This window comes from Symphodus melops (assembly GCF_947650265.1).
Source record: "Symphodus melops genome assembly, chromosome: 6".
Lineage (NCBI taxonomy): Eukaryota > Metazoa > Chordata > Actinopteri > Labriformes > Labridae > Symphodus > Symphodus melops.
In genome coordinates, this window is record NC_136696.1 from 13,335,246 (window position 1) to 13,354,274 (window position 19,029).

The window sequence follows — 19,029 nt, forward strand, 5'->3', positions numbered from 1 at the left end:
ACATATCCTCTTTCCATTGTGTACTTTGAGTTATATGATAGTTAAACATTAAGTAAAAAACGCGTTGTGTAACATACCTGGCAACCCGGTTTACACAAGGCACGCCCCCAACTACGCGTAATGCTGCATTCAAGTCATGTCGGACACGTCGGAAAAACGAGTCTCCGGGTTGTAAAACGCACATGAACACCTGCTCAAGTCGGCAACTCGGAAACCATTAGGTGCCCAACTTGAATATGTTTCGTTAATGTTAACATACTATTTATTAATTCACGTATTCTACAACAAATTTTCTCAAATATGACTTTAAACAGTAACATTTCACTTGTCTTCTTCGCAGCATCCACACAGTTTGTCGTTCAGACTTGCACCACCCGAGCAGCACTTGAATGCAGCATAAAGCGAGACCTTTCCTGGGTTGTTGCCACAGACTGTAAAAAATTGTTGACAGTACCTCACAGAGTAAGTAAATTATCTATCTGCTGGGTTTGTGCCAGTTACTTACGACGGAAGATAAGGGCCACGTTAAAGAAAAAAAAGACGAAGTTAAACTCGTAAAATTACTTGAATAAAGTCATGCATTTACGCAGTTAATGTCGTTACTTTAGCCCATGGTAGAAAAGTTATTTTTTTTAAGATAACTAACGTGGAGCATGTTGATATACTTTAGCAGTGACTTTCCTGTGTGGAAAAACCATAGACAGCTCGACAAAAATATCCTTTTGGTTGTGTTGGGACTTATGCAGATGTGAAACTACTCATGATTTTAGCACGTCAACATCGCGCTGTCATAAAATGACCCTGAAAATATGGAAGAAAGAAGCACACTGACTTTATTTTGTGGCTTTAAGGGTTCTTCTTTCAGCCTTGTCGGATAAAATTTCCCTCGGGATCAATAAAGTATCTATTTATCTATCCATCTAAAATTAATCTTGGTATTGGCCCTTTAAGAAATTCCCATGATCCTTTGCGCACATCGCGGGCCAGTGGCGCAATGGATAACGCGTCTGACTACGGATCAGAAGATTCTAGGTTCGACTCCTGGCTGGCTCGTTCTTTTTCTCCTGAAAGGAAACTCTCGGGAGAAAAAAAACAGCAATCACAACAAATGGACTCGGATTAACATAAATATGTTAATACATATTTGTTTTTGTATTTTCAAAGCCCTTCCGATGATTTTGCGTTGCTGATGAGGGACAGTCTTATAAAATGGCATTATTATTTGTGTAAACGTGTCCAGTTACCAGTTCGGGTCGGAGGCAGAGACCTATCACCATCTCACATACCTAACATCGACTCTGTCTACATTTCTAAATCTCATCTTTTTAAACTGGCACATTCAGTGTGTCATTGCCTTCCGGTCTCATAAATCCATCATGTAATGTAACTTTCCTGAATTTCCCTCGGGATCAATAAAGTATCTATCTATCTAATAACTGTTTATTAGTTTGATTCATGACCTAAACGAGAGGTAATCTCCCTTTAATAATCATTCATTTGTCCCAAGCAGCCTCCCTTCCTTAGCTTATGATTGGTTCAGTGTTAAACTAACGGATGATAGAAACTATATATATTTATTAGGCCTATGATCCAGGAGCAATTATGTTGCTGTAGGTCTAATACTCTGGTTAAATAATAGCTTTAGTATAGTCTGTCTATCCACCATCAATGAGCAAATAGACTGTGGTCTTTATTATTATATATCGAGTCATATGCCTATTTTATAACCGTGTATTACTACTATTTGTCTTTTCTTAACATCAACAAACAAAAGTTAAACTACCACTTTTACTGAAACATCTTCATTGCCTTCTTGTCCTCGAATATGCAGCATAGCCTATATGTATATTTGCATAGATCTATATAACATAGATTTTTGTATTTATACAAAACACATGATCATCCTAAATATAGATATATATTATACATATATTAAACATCATTTAAAAATATTTGAATGAACTAATATATCTGCTTATATGTCAGGTTGTTGTGCATCTCCTCAAACAAACAATGAGTGTAAACATAACTGTTTCAATAATATAGCATGTCAAAAAAAAAAAGTGTTCTTGTGGCACATTTACCCCATGTGTTGGGTAAATTTAGCCTTGTCCCCACCTCCATAAATAACGTTCACTTCTTCACATCCATGTGTCATTTTATTTATTATACACAATTCTACAGGTACAACACATTTTAAAAATATATTAATAATATTGCATATTAATGCTAAACGGCTGTTTTTTTAAAATAAATAAATAACATGAGAATGCCTTAAAGTGTGCCTCGGAAGACATTATTTACAGCTGTGATTTTGGAAAGTAATCACTAGAACTGAATCCTTAGTCCAGATAGTTGGTTGATGTCCTTGCTGACAGTAAGGTCAGTTAGTAGTAGTAGAAGTAGTAACACATGTATCCCCATCCCTCCCTCCATCCATCTCCCAACTCCACTTTTACTCAATACTCCACCTGTCGAGGCTGCAGGGGAACACAAACTGCTGGGACCTCCCAGCTGTGCCACCAGCTCTGTGAGGTGTGGAGAGTTTTGCGATGACATTGCATCTTGGGAAGAATCCTTCATCTTTCTCTTTGAAAGTAGATATTATGGCCAACCGGCTCAACTTACCCCAGAGCTACCATTTTGACTTTATTAGTACCCACAGCTTAAATACTTTTAAAGCGAGGTTTTCGACATCATGTCATAGCTCACATTGACATAATACACATTTGTTTTTGTTTTTTTGTTTTTTTAATAAATGCTAACCACTTTATCCATATGGTTTTTGACTTCACAGACTTGATATGATGAAACGATGCCTTCTTCCTAAATATTTGGTCACATGAGCTTTAAAAAAAAAAAAAAAAAAAAATTATACCGTTTTCTAGCAACAAGGGGTGGCTCAACTGAACTTTTGGCTCAATTTACCCCAGTGCCCCCTACTTATTCTTATATTGAGAAGTTTATAAAGGGATAGCAGAAGAGAGGTCCATTACGGCTTTCGTTATGCGCTATGGAGAAAGGTACTCATTGGTTGGCAATCACGGTTCGATTCCCGGATGTCCCTCAAATATTATTAGGTTAAAATCATCGGTGCATGTTGTTTATACTGATAATGCACTTTGAATTTGATGCATATTTATGTACTGTATTCATGTGTATTTGGCACTTTGAGTATGTAGTTAATACACGATTACTCGAAAGGAAAGCTGTAAAATGAGCATCTGCTTTACATTTATACATTATTATTTTACTGAAATGTTTAAATCAAAAGAAAGAAACAATCATCTAGGCTTGTGTCGAAAATGACTGCCGGTGGTGAAGGGAGGAAAAGTTGCTCACAGCTCGGTACGCGCAACGCTGTGACGTCAGAACCAATGATCTTCCCGTGCTCGTGGCTGCAGAAGGAGATGAGCCCACTGCAGCTGATAAATGTGTTTTAGTGATGTAATGTTGTCTGTTTGGTGACTAAGAATGGCTGTGTGTGCCAGGCTTTGCGGAGTGGGTCAGTCGCGGAGGTGCAGGAGGCGACAGCGGCAAAACCAGCAGGATCAGGGAAGCGATTCTGAAATGGACGAGGATGAAGAAGAGCGGATTGTAGGACAGAGGCAAGCCGACGGCTGCGGAGGCCCGGAGAGCGACGTCCCCACTGCAGGGCCCAGTGACGCGAGAGAATATGGCAGCGGTCATGTCAACAGTATGAGCTGCCTCGAGCAAACAAGCTCGGGACCTCCACACCCGCAGTCATTAGCGGATTTACCCCCGGAGCTTCTCGTAGAAATACTGTCCCTGCTCCCCGGAACAGCGCTACCTAATGTCGCCCTCGTCTGCAAGAAATTCAAGCAAATCGCAAACACTGAAACCATCTGGAGACGGCGGTGCACGCAAGGTAAATACAGGCTTATTACCGAGTACAAGTAATATTTCAATGTTATTTTAGACTGTTGTAAGATTTTAAAAAAAAGCAGTGACAGATTGCATGTTGTTGTTTACGGTTCTTCTTTGACAGGCGCCATGCACAGCTATGGCTCTTTGATAAGCTTTCTATGGATCTGTTCAGGATTATCGGAACACATTATAGTTAACACTGCGTCCTTAACCGCCTCTGTACAAAAACAAACCACGTCTTCCTGTTAGTCGGCCCATGTCAGCCATTCTGTGCAGATATGAATGTTGATTCAGAGTCGGACTTGGTCTCTTGGAGGCCTCGAGCATTATTTTGTTAAAAAGCACCTACAGCAGCCTGTGTTGTGTCATGTGTAGTGAGGGGCGTGTGGCCTACTGTAACAGGTTTCATTAAATGCAAAAAAAGACAACGTGTATACATAATAATAATAATAATAATAATAATGATAATGACAGGTTCTTAAAAAAAATACATTCTTAAAGCTTTCTGGATGAACTTCTGAGACACTAAACAATTACATAAAATGCAGAAAGCATTTGATTATTTTCTTTTATAAATAGTAGTTAGCAATAATACAATAAAACATTTATATTTCCACATGAAAGACAATGATACATCTTTAACAATTAAGTAACATAATATATGGCAATCCAATAAAAACACACAGCTTTGCTGCTCATTGATTTCCCTCTGAACACCACCCACAATAGGTGACTTCACCAGTTCATACCATGATATTAAAAGAAGTGGTTATTGGAAGAAGATACGTTTTAATCCAAGAGAATCTTCCAGTATTGTTAGCTTGAAAAAAAAAAGTTGAACCGAATATTAAACACAAATAAGTGACTTGAATAATTAGGCTTGTGTAGTAGGCTTCTGCCACTCGATTGGTGTTTTTGTTCTTTAATACATACCATTACAACGTCCAAGTATAAATAATCATAGAAATAAACACTAACCACTTAAGCTCTGTTGTTCATAGCTCACTGGGGATGTTAGGGAACTGCAAACACTATGTTTGATGAAGTTGTAATAAATATATAAAAATAAAATGGTAATACTTTTTTTATGGATTTTCTCTTTGCAGAGTTTGGTATGAAGGAGGATCTGCGAAAAATGGAAGTGGGTGGGGTATCAAGCCGGGACCTCTACGTTAAACGTGAGTCTATCGTCACGTGACGTATTTATTATTCCAGTAAAGATTTTGTTCATTGCTACTTGTCCTCTTATGTTTTGCAGCCTAATATGTTCTTTGTGTTTATGTGGAGGTAGGTGTCCAAAAAAAGGTCTTTGCAGTTTATGGGAAAAGGTTATTTTAAACATTTGAAAACTATTGCCAACACAAAACATGGCAGACAAACTGGCAACTATTTGATTAGATTATTTTTGGCACATAACTGCATTCACAAGACGGCTACATAGAGTCCACACTAGTCCTTGGTTGCAGTACACATGTCTGTTTTGTGTCCAGGTGTCAACCCACGAGTGAAGTCTGGGCGCTTTATGAAGCTCCTCCCCGACTATGAGCACATGGACTATAGAGACATTTACACACACTGTATGTACACAGCAGAAGCATGAGAGGTTGTGTGACTTGGACTCTTATCGATTGCAGCAGCAGCATTGCTATGCATCCTGTCTGGAGAATACATTTATTATTGTTTGCTTTTACACTAAACCTTAACAGGATGCTGGAAACTTAGGGTGCTGTGTGTTCTGATTAGTCTGGCTGACAGGGACTGCGGTTCGTTCACACTTTCTTCCTTTTGTGTTTACAGCTCATAGATTCCACCCTGACAGACACTTAACTCATGGTTGACTCTGTGAATCTTTAACATCTTTTTTAGTGTTTCTAACCTTGCAAAATGTAGCTCATAGTAAAACATTGATTTAGCACTGCTGCAACTGATTAGTGTGGTGTTTCGTTGTGTTTCAGTGCTTCACCCATACAGACATATTTTGGGCTTATGGCAGCCTGACATTGGGCCTTATGGTGGACTGCTCAATGTTGTGGTGAGTTGTGTTTTTCAATTTGCATTAAAATGTGAGTGTTTGTTGAGCTCTTTTGCAAGAAAAAAATCAACAAAATCTGTTCCCTTATGAAGCTGCAGTATTAAACTCTTCATGTTATATTACGTTGGTGATAACTATTAAAGTATGTTTCATTCAGGTGGACGGGCTGTTTATCATTGGCTGGATGTATTTGCCACCTCATGACCCTCGTGTGGAGGATCCAATGAGAAGACGGCCCCTCTTTCGTATACATATGTGGGAGAGCAAAAAGGCCACAGTGGAGTGCATGTACGGACACAAGGGGCCCCACAAAGGAGATATACAGGTGACTGCTTATATGGTTCAAAAGCTTTTTTTGTGCATAGCAACATACTGAGGATATTTGTTGGCACAGATCACTTCATTTGAGGTTAGAAGCTTATAAAAGTACTGTAGGTCATCTTTTTTTAAAGATGTATTTTTGGGCTTCTTGCCTTTATTTGAATGTAGAGTAGACAGAGAAAGAAATCAGGGTGAGAAGGAATGACATGCAGGAAAGCTAAGGTAGGACAAAGTCATTTTTTTTGGCAAGTCAAAAGTAAATCTTAAGTCCTTAATAAAGAAAACCATGTTCAGAGTGAAGTTCAAAGTATCAAACTTTGAACTTCAGGTCCTGAGCAAGTCAATAACAGTCTTTACCAAATTAAATGTCATTTTAACATAGTACTCCATTTTATTTTTTGGAAGATTGTGGACACCAAACATTTATTTTCCTGCATTCTGATGAGGTTTTATGCACCAATTTGTGCCTTTTCTGAAAAACAATTTTGATCCAATGTCTTTATTAACATTCCAAGTGTTAGTCAGATATACGTGTTCACACAACAATGCATTCATTTGAATACTTCTATAAACACGTGGACTGGACTGTTGTAGTGATCATATTAATGACCGACACACTCGTACTTGCCTGCACGTGCTCTGAACGCTGATACAGTACGCTGCAAATAATTAATTGGTTTGGACGACCGCAGTGAACGCACCGAGTGTGTCCGGTGGCTCCGTGCGAGACAACAGAGCTCCTGTTTTAAAATGTTCCGATCCCAGACCCGTGTGTGGGGAGATTCTTATCAAGATGCAGCAAACCCAAGAGAGCACCGAATCACATCTGCTGCAAGCAGCTGCACAAAACGGAAAAATACATCGTATGTAGTTGTGTGCTTTGTATTCAAAGACCAGACAGCGGACATCGCTCTCACTGTATCTTCAGTGTTTGGACATAACCCTGCTCTGTTAAACAGTCTGTGTGGAGACTAAGTTACTGACTGTAGGTACATGCAGACAGTGACAGTAACAAAAGTTGACCAGATCAGCATTCCTGATTGGACAATACAGTACAGATAATAAGATTGTATTCTGTTTAATTGCATGTGGCCCTAAAAGAACGTACACATTTTTAAATCAATAGGTTAGCTTTAGAAGCAATAGGTTTAACGTGAACCTGGGCCTCCCGCTTTGAGGGCTTTTGCCTTTTGTACATGCAGCGGGACCTAACTACTCAGCCATGTGCACCCAAACCTAAGTCATCCTTTAACATGTCCATGTTCTTTTTTAGACTGTGAAGAAGGACGAATTTTCAACAAAATGTAACCAGACAGATCATCATCGCATGCCAGGGGGCAGACAGGAGGTGGGTCAAATCAGATTACAACACTTGACATGACCTGTTACAGATATTGACTTATCTTTGCTGATTATGTTTTACAGCCTGTGTACATTGATGATGTAGAAATTCAAAGAGTGTTATCAGTATCCTATAATTTGTGTGTGTTCAGGAGTTCAGGACTTGGTTGGAGGAAGAATGGGGTCGAACACTGGAAGAAATTTTCCATGAGCACATGCAGGAGCTCATCCTAATGAAGTTTATTTACACAAGTCAATATGAGTGAGTCTTGATCCTGCGTCACACTTTTTCTCTGGTATCCAGATTTGTCTTGAGATGTTGCTCTTATATATGTAATGGCTGACTGTTTATTTTTCTCCATGTAGGTCTAGCTGTAACTATTGTGTATTTTTGTTTGTCTGCCAGCAACTGTTTGACATACAGGAGAATCTACCTTCCTCCTTTCATGCCCTCTGACCTGTTGCAGCCTGGTCTCTTCAAAGGCACCTATGGCAGTCACGGCTTGGAGATTGTCATGCTAAGTTTCCACGAGACCTCTGCAAGGGCCACAAAGCTCACGGTAAATGAGTGAAAAATCGTGTTTAAAAATACGGCATAGCTTGTTAATTTTCTATGGGAAAACTGCTGTCCTGTAATTGATTTAATTACTTCCTAAAGTATCAATAAACACTATTTTGGTCAAAATACACCACGTCATTTACATATTTAGCATGCACGTGAGCAAGGCAATCGCAGTAGCTGTAAAGACTTGCATCATTCAACTTCTTCGTGTCTTGTGCTGGCAGCTCTCTCTCTACCAAGCTGGTAATGCTGAGGGTACAACACACCAGTTGCTACTTTTGAACTTTATTTCAAATGTTTATTAATTCGTTGTCAGCATTTCTATCCTTGAGTCGGACATAACCAGCTGAGTGAAACAAACAGTTTTTAGTAGCAACATTGACGTATATGTTTGCTCTGTCATTTTATGGGATAGCCTTATTGGACTGATGTGAAGTAGTAGAGGAAGAAGTGGAAACATTTTTCTAGTTAATAATCTTTCTGCCCATAACTACTTTTCAGCAAAAAAAACTCTGGTGGAAACTGTGCTATACTTTTAAAAAGGCACTCTCACACAATTGGAAAGTCTCATATGTCTGACCATATCTTCTGGTGGTACAGACTGTAACCTTACTTTTTCCTGCAGGGAGATCCCAATGTTCCCGCCGGACAACTTACCCTGGATGTTGATCTGAGCCGGCCCATGGTCCTTCCAGACTTAGAGCAACAGCGCAACATAGAGGAGCTTTCACGACTGGTACTGGGGGTACACGAGCAGGTTCAAAGGGAGGCACAACAACAACAGGCGATGAGCACCTCTGCTGCCACAGCCAGAGGTGCAGCAGAAGGGGCCTGTGGTGGTGACTGCGCAGCAGAAGGGCCAGAGGCAGACAGTGATGCGTTATCAGCCGGCTGCCTGCCTGTTTTCAGTAATACCGACAATCCTCCTGAAGCCCAGCCCTTTGTCCTGCCCCTGGGGGTTATGGCTCGTAATGAGGTGTACCCTCGCACCTGCAGGAAATGGTAAGAACTTGACAGCTAATTGAAAAGTAACAGTATCTTATTCATTAAGTGTGTCTGCATTAGTCATTGAGGACATTGTCATGACGATAATCGAGGATAACCTTTGGCTATTATTATAAATTAGTGATTTCATTTTTTTTGTAAAAAGGTCATTGCTATAAGTTGTTGTTTTCAGTTCACACAGGGTCCAGAAGCACCGACGTATTGATGAATTTATGTTCCTCCATTTCAGCTTCTATGGGACAGGCCTTATCGCTGGGCACGGCTTTACAAGTCCAGAGCGCACGCCAGGGCTCTTTGTGCTATTTGATGAGGACCGTTTTGGTTTCATCTGGTTGGAGTTGAAGTCTTTCAGTCTGTACAGTCGTCTGACGGACCAACTAGCCCACGCTCATGCACCGAACATGGAGCGGTTTGAGGCCATGCTGCGCAACATGCAGTCCTGGACATCCTGATGCAGCTTGCTTTAAATCTCCTCCCACAATACAATGCATTGAAATACCTTAACACACAATTCACCTCTGTCCTCTCTACTGACATCTCTGCTATCATGCTAGCTTATGACCTCTCCCTGTTCTAGCTGTATCTTTTAGAAACATTGGGCTCGACTGTCTCGTTAAGATAGTTATGTCACCCTCACCTGGCACACTTGTGCTCCTGTTCCTTTACGAGCGCCCCCTCAATCACTGTTTATCACCTCACCTAAGTACGACTTTAATCTTCCAGTACAGCATGATAACAGGTCACATACATTTTTATTATTTATTTATTTATTCCCTGCGGGAGAGAAGGAATGATATTTCATACCACTTACAATGGAGCAAACTGTACGTGCCTCTAATTCTAAAACCATGTCTGTACTATAGTGCTTGATGATATTGGTGTCCAATGTATTCCACAAATAGTATGGCACCAATTTTAGTGCCCAACATATTGAACTGCATGCTGCAATTTATTTCGATCAAAGAGCATCCCATTCATATTAAATATTAGACCATTACGTTTTATTGACAGTAGTTTTGTTTTTACTTTAAACACCCAGATTAAAGAAAGGGCAACATCTCAGGTGTTTTAATCTGTTCCACAAGTCAGTATTTGTGTACAATGAAAACATAGGATTTCATGGTTATTTTATCAATTTGTCCAATAGGGATTCTTAGTGAGATTTACAATGAGCAGGAGAGAATTTGCTTTCTTATCAAACAATGTAGCTACAGCAGTCAGTTTTGGTTCAACTGATAAGTTTCTGCCCCTTGAACTTAGTTGTTAACTTTTACAGTTGTATGCTCTGCATCTACCACACTTTTCGTAATGTTATGTAAGATGGAAAGCTGTATTGTAATTGCAAACATAACATATACTAGCTGGTAAACTGGAGTAAATCAAAACTTGACAGGTTATGTGCTTATTTAATTATGGTCACCTTGGAAATGTATTGTGTTTGTTGTTTAATGAAATGGCTGACCTAATGTTTGCCTGGCTTTAAACATCCAAAATGACTCCCTCCAGTTTCCTTATTTATTTTAAAGCTGAAATCAGGCTAGTTCAATATTATACAAACCAGCAGCTAAAAGTGCATCTCAATGTTCTGAGTGTCTGTATGTGTCATTTTGGCCTGATAGTGAAGCCCAGTAGCTTTCCTACTCCAAGTGCACTTTTCTGGGCAGTATAGTGAATCAGTAAGAACCACAGAACAGAACTTTTAGAGCAGACTGCAGCTTTACTAACATTTGCAAAAAAAAGTGTCAACTGAAGCTTCAATTTACGTCAGTTATTCATTTCCTCTCAAATTTAGTACTTAAAATGTACACATTCTCCTGTCTGTAAGTCTGAAGTATCCAGCTTTTTGAATGATTTGCTTTTAAGTGTTTCTTTGGACCATTTTCAATGCCAAGCGCCTGATTTTATGGAAAAACAATCCAAGTTGGACGTATTGAACTGCTCATTTCAGACTTCAGGGAGCTTTTCAGCTTGAATGGTCTTCTCAGAAATAAACAAAATACCAAACTGAAATGAATTTTTTGTCAAATTGGTTTATTGTTGTATGTGCGTCCCAGTGCTTTAATGCAAGTACACCGATCTCAACTATCACCTAGGATGGATTATCAGCCTTCACTGCTATGGGGGGGCAAAAGATAGACAACAAACTTATTTTATCAATACGAAGTGTGAACTTAAATCACTTGCGTTCACCTTTCATACTGGTGCTGGACCAATAAAAAACCCTGATTAGAAACTGGACTGTAAACCCATGACCCAACCAATCACACCGATATACATGTGCTCCCAGTGTTTCTGTGTAGAGGGAGAACAAAAGTGTGGACTATTCAGTGAGTAATTCAAACGACATTGTTGAAAAGTTTGTCTCAAACAGATTTAAAAGGCTTTAAAATATACTTTATATTAAGCTTGAACATGTAAGTTCGTAGTCAAGAAAATATTTCCTGAAGCTCTATGCCTTGAGTTTAATTTGATGTTTCATATTAACGGTAAATAAAAGACCTCTAGCCCAAACTTCTCAAAATACCACAAAAATGTTTATTTATGTTAAAGACTAAAATACTACTTCAGCTATTTTTAAACACTAATTACAGTGTATCATATGTCTCATGGTTTGTCTAATGGGTTTCAGCTGATTTATTGGTTGTTAAAAATAGAATCAATAAACGTTTATGAAGCATAGAAAGGAGATTGTACTACAGCTCGTTATGATCCGCCTTCTCTTTGAGTTGTTGGATTTTTTCTGGCAGGGTCTGACTCGCGAAGATGAACCGGTCCTTCTTCAGGTGTTGACCAGTTACTTGCTCCATCAAATCAATTTTCAAGTAGTGTTCTTCTGCTCCATACTTTGACCAGTGAGAGAGGCCTTCCCCATTCGGAGAACTGCACACAAGAAGAACACAAGTTAATAAGGAGTTTGTCTCATCTAAATGTGCATTTTTGTCTCTAATAAAGGCTCATTCCTACCCAGTGCGTGCAAAGTTGCCCCAGTAGCTCATCATGACTTTGCTCAACTCTTCCTCCTCCTCTGGGCATACATCTAAAACAATGATTATCTGGTTGAGCACTTTAAACCAAATAAAAAAGATTTCTAATGGCCAGTTGAAAATAATAATAATAATAATAATAATAATAATAATAACAATAATAATAATATATCAGCCTTACGGTTTAATGTGACGTGTTTTTTTGTGAAGCATAAACCAAATACAGTAAAGATTTCGTCTCCATGGTCGGCCTTAACAAAGCTTGGCCTTTTTGCTTTCAAAAATTGGGGAGGATGCTGGTACTCATACAGGTACACAGGTGCGCCAGCATCTAGAAGTAGAAAAATGTGACATCTTGTTTTTTTTTTTCTAAATGGTCAGTAAATATCAGGAGGGGTTTCCAACAATTTTACATTATATTAAGTACCTCTGTGGGCATTAGCAATCTTGATAGCTGGAAGTGTAAACAACATATCTCCAAGAAGCTCTGTGTACCCATTTCTAGTTCTCACAGGATCTTCACCAGTTCCCATATATTCTTTTATTAGCAGATCTCTCACGGTTGGATCAGGGTAAAACACCATGAGCATGTTCTTGACAGTCTCCAGATCGAGTCCCTCTGTCCAGTTTTTTGGAGCAAAGAACTAAGGGCAAACAGCAGGAATTACATTTTCAAACATGCACAGAAGCAAAGCTAAATATTTTTCCCACAGGTTCATATTAAAAATCTCTTAGCATTTGGGTCATTTCTAATTTAGAAACAATTTCACATTAATACTTGCATCAGCAAGTAAAAACCCTCCTTCGTCATTGTTAATGCCGGTCATGAAGGGTATAGTTAGAAGTTCCTTCTTATGAATAAGCTCCTCCACAGGTTTTGTCAGGAAGTGTCCATCTACATTTATAGGATATCTCAGTCCTGCATCCTGAAGAGAATTAAGTGTTAATAGAGCATTTAAAAACAACAACAATAAACCACACAAAAATGATATCAAGCCAAAATATGTTAGTATTGCGTTAAAAATCTCACCTCTACAATAGTAAAGAAAGAATCAAGGTCGAGGTTTTTTATGCAATCAGCAATCTTCTCTATGCTGTCAGAGCTACAGCCAGATACATTTGCTACTATCTAAGGAGGTAAATAAGAACGTTATCTCAACAAATCAGAAAAATGAAAATAAAAGTTTCAATTGTAATGATCTTTATACTGTGCAATAATAAAAGATTTTACACAAGAAAACAAATGCTGAAAATCTACCTGTGTCGTTGGTAGAGGATCATCTACTACAAGCACATCCATACCGGCAGTGCCACTTTCAGCAATGGCACGGTGAGTAAGTCCATCAGCCAATGGTGACAAAAGCTGTTTCAAGCCACATTAAATGTTTGATGGATTCTTTAGTTGTAACTCAGCAGTGACTTAATCATAAAATACTTGAAAAACAGTGTGTTTCAACCACTCATTCAACCACAGCCTAATACTTACCAGGAGGGATACGCTCACTCCACCAGCAGACTCCCCAAATATGGTAACTAAATCTGGGTTGCCACCGAAGCTGTGTATATGCTGTTGGATCCATCTCAGGGCTTCGACCTGGTCCAGTAGGCCAAAGTTCCCTGACATGTGTTCATCTCCCGTGCTGGATAGAGCAGTTACATTCTGTTAGGCTGTGTTTACACCAGTCATGTTTTAGTTTATAACCACCAGTGTTTCCCACCTAATGACAATGATACTGTGGCCAGTACGGGGATAGAATATGATAGAATACAATACCCTAAAAACAGAAATAATCAACATCCTACACACCCTCTCCACACCCTGGACATGATTCAATCGCGTACGTTCAGTAACAGGCTGATCACCCCGAGGCGCAGGCCTTAACGTTAGTCATTTCTCTTAACGGCCATCAGAATATTTAATGGAAATAACACACAATGAATGCTTGTAATCATATTTACATATTTATAAATCAATTCAATCTGATTTAATCATTTTATCATCTATCTATCTATCTATCTATCTATCTATCTATCTATCTATCTATCTATCTATCTATCTATCTATCTATCTATCTACTTTTTTAGTCCATGTGCAGGTTAAGCATGAAATATGACAAAGTCATAAATGACTTTAGGGTGAACATGATGTTCTTACAGAGTCCTTTGGCATAGACTCTGAATCACAGCGAACTCTGGGAGTTATCAGGAGTTCCTTAAACAGGTACATACCGACCCTACTAAAATTCACAGAAGTAAATACAGTAGTTAAGGGATTTGTTATTGAACATAGTATTCATGACATTACAATACTGTAAATTACAATGCATAAGATTATCACCTGTATAATAACAATATTACTTCTTAAGAATTCAATAGTATGTTTATTTTGATGGTTTAGTGACTTGTTTTTACCTGAGAAAGCCAAGAACTCCCAAGCGGTACTGGATCAGAACCACAACTACATTCTGGTAAGCAGCCAGAGCAGAGCCATCATACATTGATGCTGAGCCTAACGTAAAGCCTCCACCATGGATCCAGACCATGACCTGGTAGGATTAATTCAAGGACACAAATTAAGGCCAGTATCGATCTCTCTGCTGCCTGGTTCCAAATATGGACATCATTATCCAAAACTGCATAAAGGATTCTACAATCACATTCAAGAAATCTTCACCAAAACCACCATTCAAATCTGAAACCAAGTAGCTGAGCTGTGAAGGGTTCTTACTGGGAGCTTGGCATCATTAGCTCTGTTAGCAGGTGCATAAATGTTCAGGTAAAGGCAGTCTTCTGAAACGTCTGGGATCTCTGCCACCATGCCGCCAAGTTTATCAAGCAGATCAATAAGAATCGGTTTATGTTGAAAACACCTTTCAAAGAAACATATCTTTAATAATCATACAAAAAATATTAAAGTGTGGTATCTAGCAACTGAAAACACATAAATTGTTACATTGGTGGCTGCTTAGAGGCATCTCTCACTCCTTCCCATCCCTCCACAGGCAGGGGTGCAGAGAGTCTCAAGGCAGGGCCTACAGGTGGCTTGGCAAATGGGACACCCAGGTAGGCATGGACCCCATCCACCTTTCCCTTTACGCTCACAAATTCGCCCCTTAGACTTCCGAGTGCTGTGTGGACCTCGGGTGCTGTCAGGATGTAAAAACTCAGATAGAATCATTGCTTTAAATTCAATACTTTGAAAACTTTTTTTTTTTTTTTTACAGCTAAGTGATAACTACAGTATAGTCTTACGTACAGTATATGCAATGCAACAGCTGGTTGGTTGGTTGTAACTTCAGTTTCAACTCAAAATGCATAGATAGTTCAATAACTAAAAATTTAATTTCACTCACCAAGAGCTATGTGAAAGAATTTGGGTTTGCAATGCCTGTTTTTGTTGTTGTTGTTGTTGTTGTAGAGTAACTTAAGACTTTTGAGTCACTTAAATTAAATATATGAAGACATAAGGGCTGATATGACGCCTTGAAAACTTTTGACCCTGGATAATGGTGCATTTCAATTATCCAAGAAGTCTGCCATCTAATTACATAATGAACATCCTTTTGTCTCTAAATGAAAACCTTTGGGAATTGTTTAAAGATCAATTTGTACTTTGTTCTAGTTTACTTTTTCAGGATAGTAAGCATTAATGATTAATCATTAATTAATCATTTTTGGACAATAATAAAAATAAAAGCCATATGCAAGTTGATGCTCTATAATGAACCTTGTGATTCCAAGATTGTTTGATAATAAAACTATTAAAACTGTCTTTATGGTGGATCAAGTTCAGCTGAGGAAAACATGCCCACTAATCCATGAATGCCCATTCTGGACTGGTCAGGTTATGAGACACACCCTGCTTCAACTTTGGCCCAAAGCATGCTGCAACGACTGACTGCTGATTTCACAATGCTTTCAATGGGTGGTTTTGTCTAGGAATCTATGTCTATTTATCATATCATGTATGACCACTGTGTGATAGATACTGTAAGATAAGTTTGGGAACCCCTGTTCTAAAGACTCTTCTGTTGCAGAAACACAATTGAGGCCCTCACAAGTGCCCTCTTAAAACAACATCAATAGCAACATGACTTCTTTTTTTCCCCCATCAGGACAATTCTAACATTTTTAACATTTGTTTTGCTAAAATCTCTGCACATACATTTTTACACTCAAGCAACAACTTCTGGCTGTTTGAACATTGTTGGAACAAGATGGGTGGTCATCATTTCTAACATGTTCTAGTCTGTGTTCTGTTAGAAATCCCTGGTAGCCAACTCGTAATTTTTAACTGCAGAAGCCTTTGAACGATCTCATATATCCTGACACTCAAAGAGGCCTCATATAATGGATATGTGTAATCCTTCTTTGTTAATTTGGCTAACTACTAATCGAGGTAAACAGCGAATCAGCTCAGACAAACTGACTCAAGTTATATAAATTTGGATTTTATTTTTTAACCAGCAGTTATCATAAGGTTTAACCATCTGTTAGCCGACAAAAATATGTGAATGTGTATTGAGGTGTGTTTTATGTCATGAACCAGTGCAATTGAAGAGAATGTGGCAGAGTGGCATTTAACAACAAGTTACATGACCTCTTCACAGATTAACATGACAGAACACAAAGTCATTCCAGGATTTATATTATCTGGCACTAGCTTTCAACCATTTGAAAAAAATGACAGTCTAAGAAAAAAATGACCCTGTTTTGATGTTGCATTTTCACCTTTGGACACTATCAGGTTTCCTATTACCCACAGTAGGTGAAATGCTATTTTAGGTGCACTAAAAGTGGCATGTGGATTTAGATTGATCACCTGTAACCTATACTGTAGTTATAGTAAGCTGTTTGCATTTGAAGGCAGACATTTCCTGCTTCCCAAGAATCCAAATGACACTGTTCAATCAGAGGAGGAATTCAAAGGAAGAAATGTTACTTACCGTTTGATTCTGCTGAAACAGAAAGAAAGAAAACAGATCCCAAAAAGAAGAAAACAATTGGTTTTGCGGGTAACTTCATGGCGGTCGTCTCTGAGTCTGAACGGATTGCAACACAGGCAAACTCTGCAAAAAGGAAAACGAGAAGTCACATACTCCTGCCCCAAATCATGACCAAAGTACTGCTGGATTTGACATTGCGCGCAACATGTGACATAACCTAACTGTAACCAATTCTGTATCTATCCGCCCACTAGGCTACCTCCAACCGTTTATTGTGGCTAAGCCCGCCTCCTCTTCAGAAACGAATAAGCCAACCTCAGTTATTCTAAGGTGCGCGTGTAGTCGAAGCATTGCGGGAAGGGTGCTTAACGAGAAACGTTTAAAATGCCACCACTGGCTTGTCTCGTTATAGCTGTAGCGTTGTACAGTCGTGCTGTATTTTGTTGTGAAGTGAATTACAAGTGCTACGCAGTGTCGTATAAATAATTACAAACAAATGTGCTATAGTATAGCTGTGCTGCTAAAACCTGAACTTTTAGTAGAGGAATTAGTGTTCTATATGGAAGACTTTAACATCAAAGAGAATGAAGTGGATTATTTGGGGTAAAAGGTTAGTAGGCCTACTCCTCCCTTAAGAATGTGTAGGAGAACAACTATAACATGTCTGGACAGGTGTTGCCTCTCGGGGTACACAGGAGGAGATAAAATTAAGGGAGTCACCCCCACATTGAATTGTACGCCTTGAGGCAAAGTATGAGAAGGTGTTGGCCTGAATGCCATGTATTGATGTAAGTACAAATAAGGCATAGATGTTTTGATGTTGCTTTGACTAATGATGTATAAATAACAGTCTCCTTCTTTGTTCGAGAATTGTCTGATGACTCTCCCAGGTGGACTGGCAAAACCTTGATTCTGTTCTTGTTTATATAAATAAACTTCTCGTTATACAAACAAGTCAGTGTCAGTGAAGATTTCTTCATCGTCTACATCATCATGAAAGACGAACAACTATAGTTGGTTGTGATTTGGTAGGTTGGTTGTTTTTTGAAGGCCTATATGGTTCATTGTCAAGTTTTTTATGAAATACATTGATGACCATAAATAACAATTTAAAAAAGGGGACTGGAGACCTTTGTGAGAGAAACGGTACAAAGATTTTCATGTTTGCTTTTTGGCTTGTACAGGTATGTATATTTTACGTGTATTTTACATGTTCAGTTTGTATAAATAATTATGCTGGTTGTTATTAATATACTGTGAAATGCATTTAGCAGTAAAATAATTAAAATTAATTTATTTTTACATTTAATTTCAACTCAGTAATGCTGTTAAAAACAGAAGCAGAGACTTGTTAAAATGGATTATTTGTAAGCTATGTCTAAAGTAAAATCACAGTCCACGCTAGGCTCACTGAGAGAAGGGGACTGGAGACCTGTGGGAGAAACTGCATGTTACAAAGATTTTTACATTTCCCTTGAATTTCCCTCGGGATCAATAAAGTATCTATCTATCTATCTACACAGCAAAACCAGGATACTCAGATTAACTCTATAGGAGTTGATATCAACACTTTTAAAGTGTCTATATGGGTCCACACCACAAAGTGTTAATTTGACTCTTTTTGGAGAGTTTGTACACTAACACTGTTCTAGTGTTATTATTGACTCTTTTCGGAGTTAAAATTTAACACTGGGTAACACTAACCAGTGTCACTTTTGCTTAACACTGCAATGTAGTGTTAGAATTTAACTCTTTTAGAGTATATTTTTTAACTATAAAAAGTGTTACTTTTCTATTAACACTGCAGGGTGTAAACATTGGGTAATGAATTATCAAAAAATGTTTTCAAAATTATGCAAAAATACTGATATGTTTGATAAAATCAAATTTATTTTTCAAAATGTGCACCACAATGCAATTTACAGGTACTGTGCAGGGTTGAAAGAAAGA

At 38.5% G+C, this 19,029-nt stretch overlaps 2 protein-coding genes across 3 annotated transcripts; one reads left to right on the forward strand and one right to left on the reverse strand.

The window, feature by feature from the left end:
* Positions 1 to 3,340: 3,340 nt before the first annotated feature.
* fbxo31 (F-box protein 31) lies at positions 3,341 to 11,159 on the forward strand. 2 transcript variants are annotated; one of them, XM_079345588.1, is made up of 10 exons: positions 3,341 to 3,889; positions 4,995 to 5,066; positions 5,379 to 5,465; positions 5,844 to 5,920; positions 6,078 to 6,245; positions 7,515 to 7,589; positions 7,735 to 7,844; positions 7,989 to 8,142; positions 8,770 to 9,146; positions 9,379 to 11,159. In XM_079345588.1, the coding sequence occupies exons 1-10, from the start codon at positions 3,475 to 3,477 to the stop codon at positions 9,599 to 9,601; spliced, it is 1,758 nt and encodes a 585-aa protein (XP_079201714.1). In that variant the 5' UTR covers positions 3,341 to 3,474; the 3' UTR covers positions 9,602 to 11,159. The 2 variants fall into 2 exon arrangements, with proteins under 2 accessions (XP_079201714.1, XP_079201715.1); XM_079345589.1 differs by lacking the exon at positions 5,379 to 5,465 and having other exon boundaries at positions 3,343 to 3,889.
* Positions 11,160 to 11,842: 683 nt separating this feature from the next.
* ces2b (carboxylesterase 2b) lies at positions 11,843 to 17,267 on the reverse strand (the record flags this gene model as incomplete). The annotated part of the gene is made up of 12 exons (XM_079345590.1): positions 17,080 to 17,267; positions 15,087 to 15,279; positions 14,862 to 15,003; positions 14,546 to 14,679; positions 13,620 to 13,773; positions 13,392 to 13,496; positions 13,164 to 13,262; positions 12,904 to 13,059; positions 12,561 to 12,777; positions 12,315 to 12,464; positions 12,114 to 12,186; positions 11,843 to 12,029 (listed from the first exon to the last, which is right to left on the reverse strand). The coding sequence occupies exons 1-12, from the start codon at positions 17,156 to 17,158 to the stop codon at positions 11,843 to 11,845; spliced, it is 1,689 nt and encodes a 562-aa protein (XP_079201716.1). The 5' UTR covers positions 17,159 to 17,267.
* Between the last annotated feature and the right edge of the window lie 1,762 nt (positions 17,268 to 19,029).

Excerpts from the sequence above, each read along its gene's own strand:
- fbxo31 (XM_079345588.1), top strand. The coding sequence starts at position 3,475 with ATGGCTGTGTGTGCCAGGCTTTGCGGAGTGGGTCAGTCGCGGAGGTGC. Across the intron at positions 5,921-6,077 it reads GTGGACTGCTCAATGTTGTG|GTGGACGGGCTGTTTATCAT; the intron begins GTGAGTTGTGTT and ends TGTTTCATTCAG. Across the intron at positions 7,590-7,734 it reads TGCCAGGGGGCAGACAGGAG|GAGTTCAGGACTTGGTTGGA; the intron begins GTGGGTCAAATC and ends GTGTGTGTTCAG.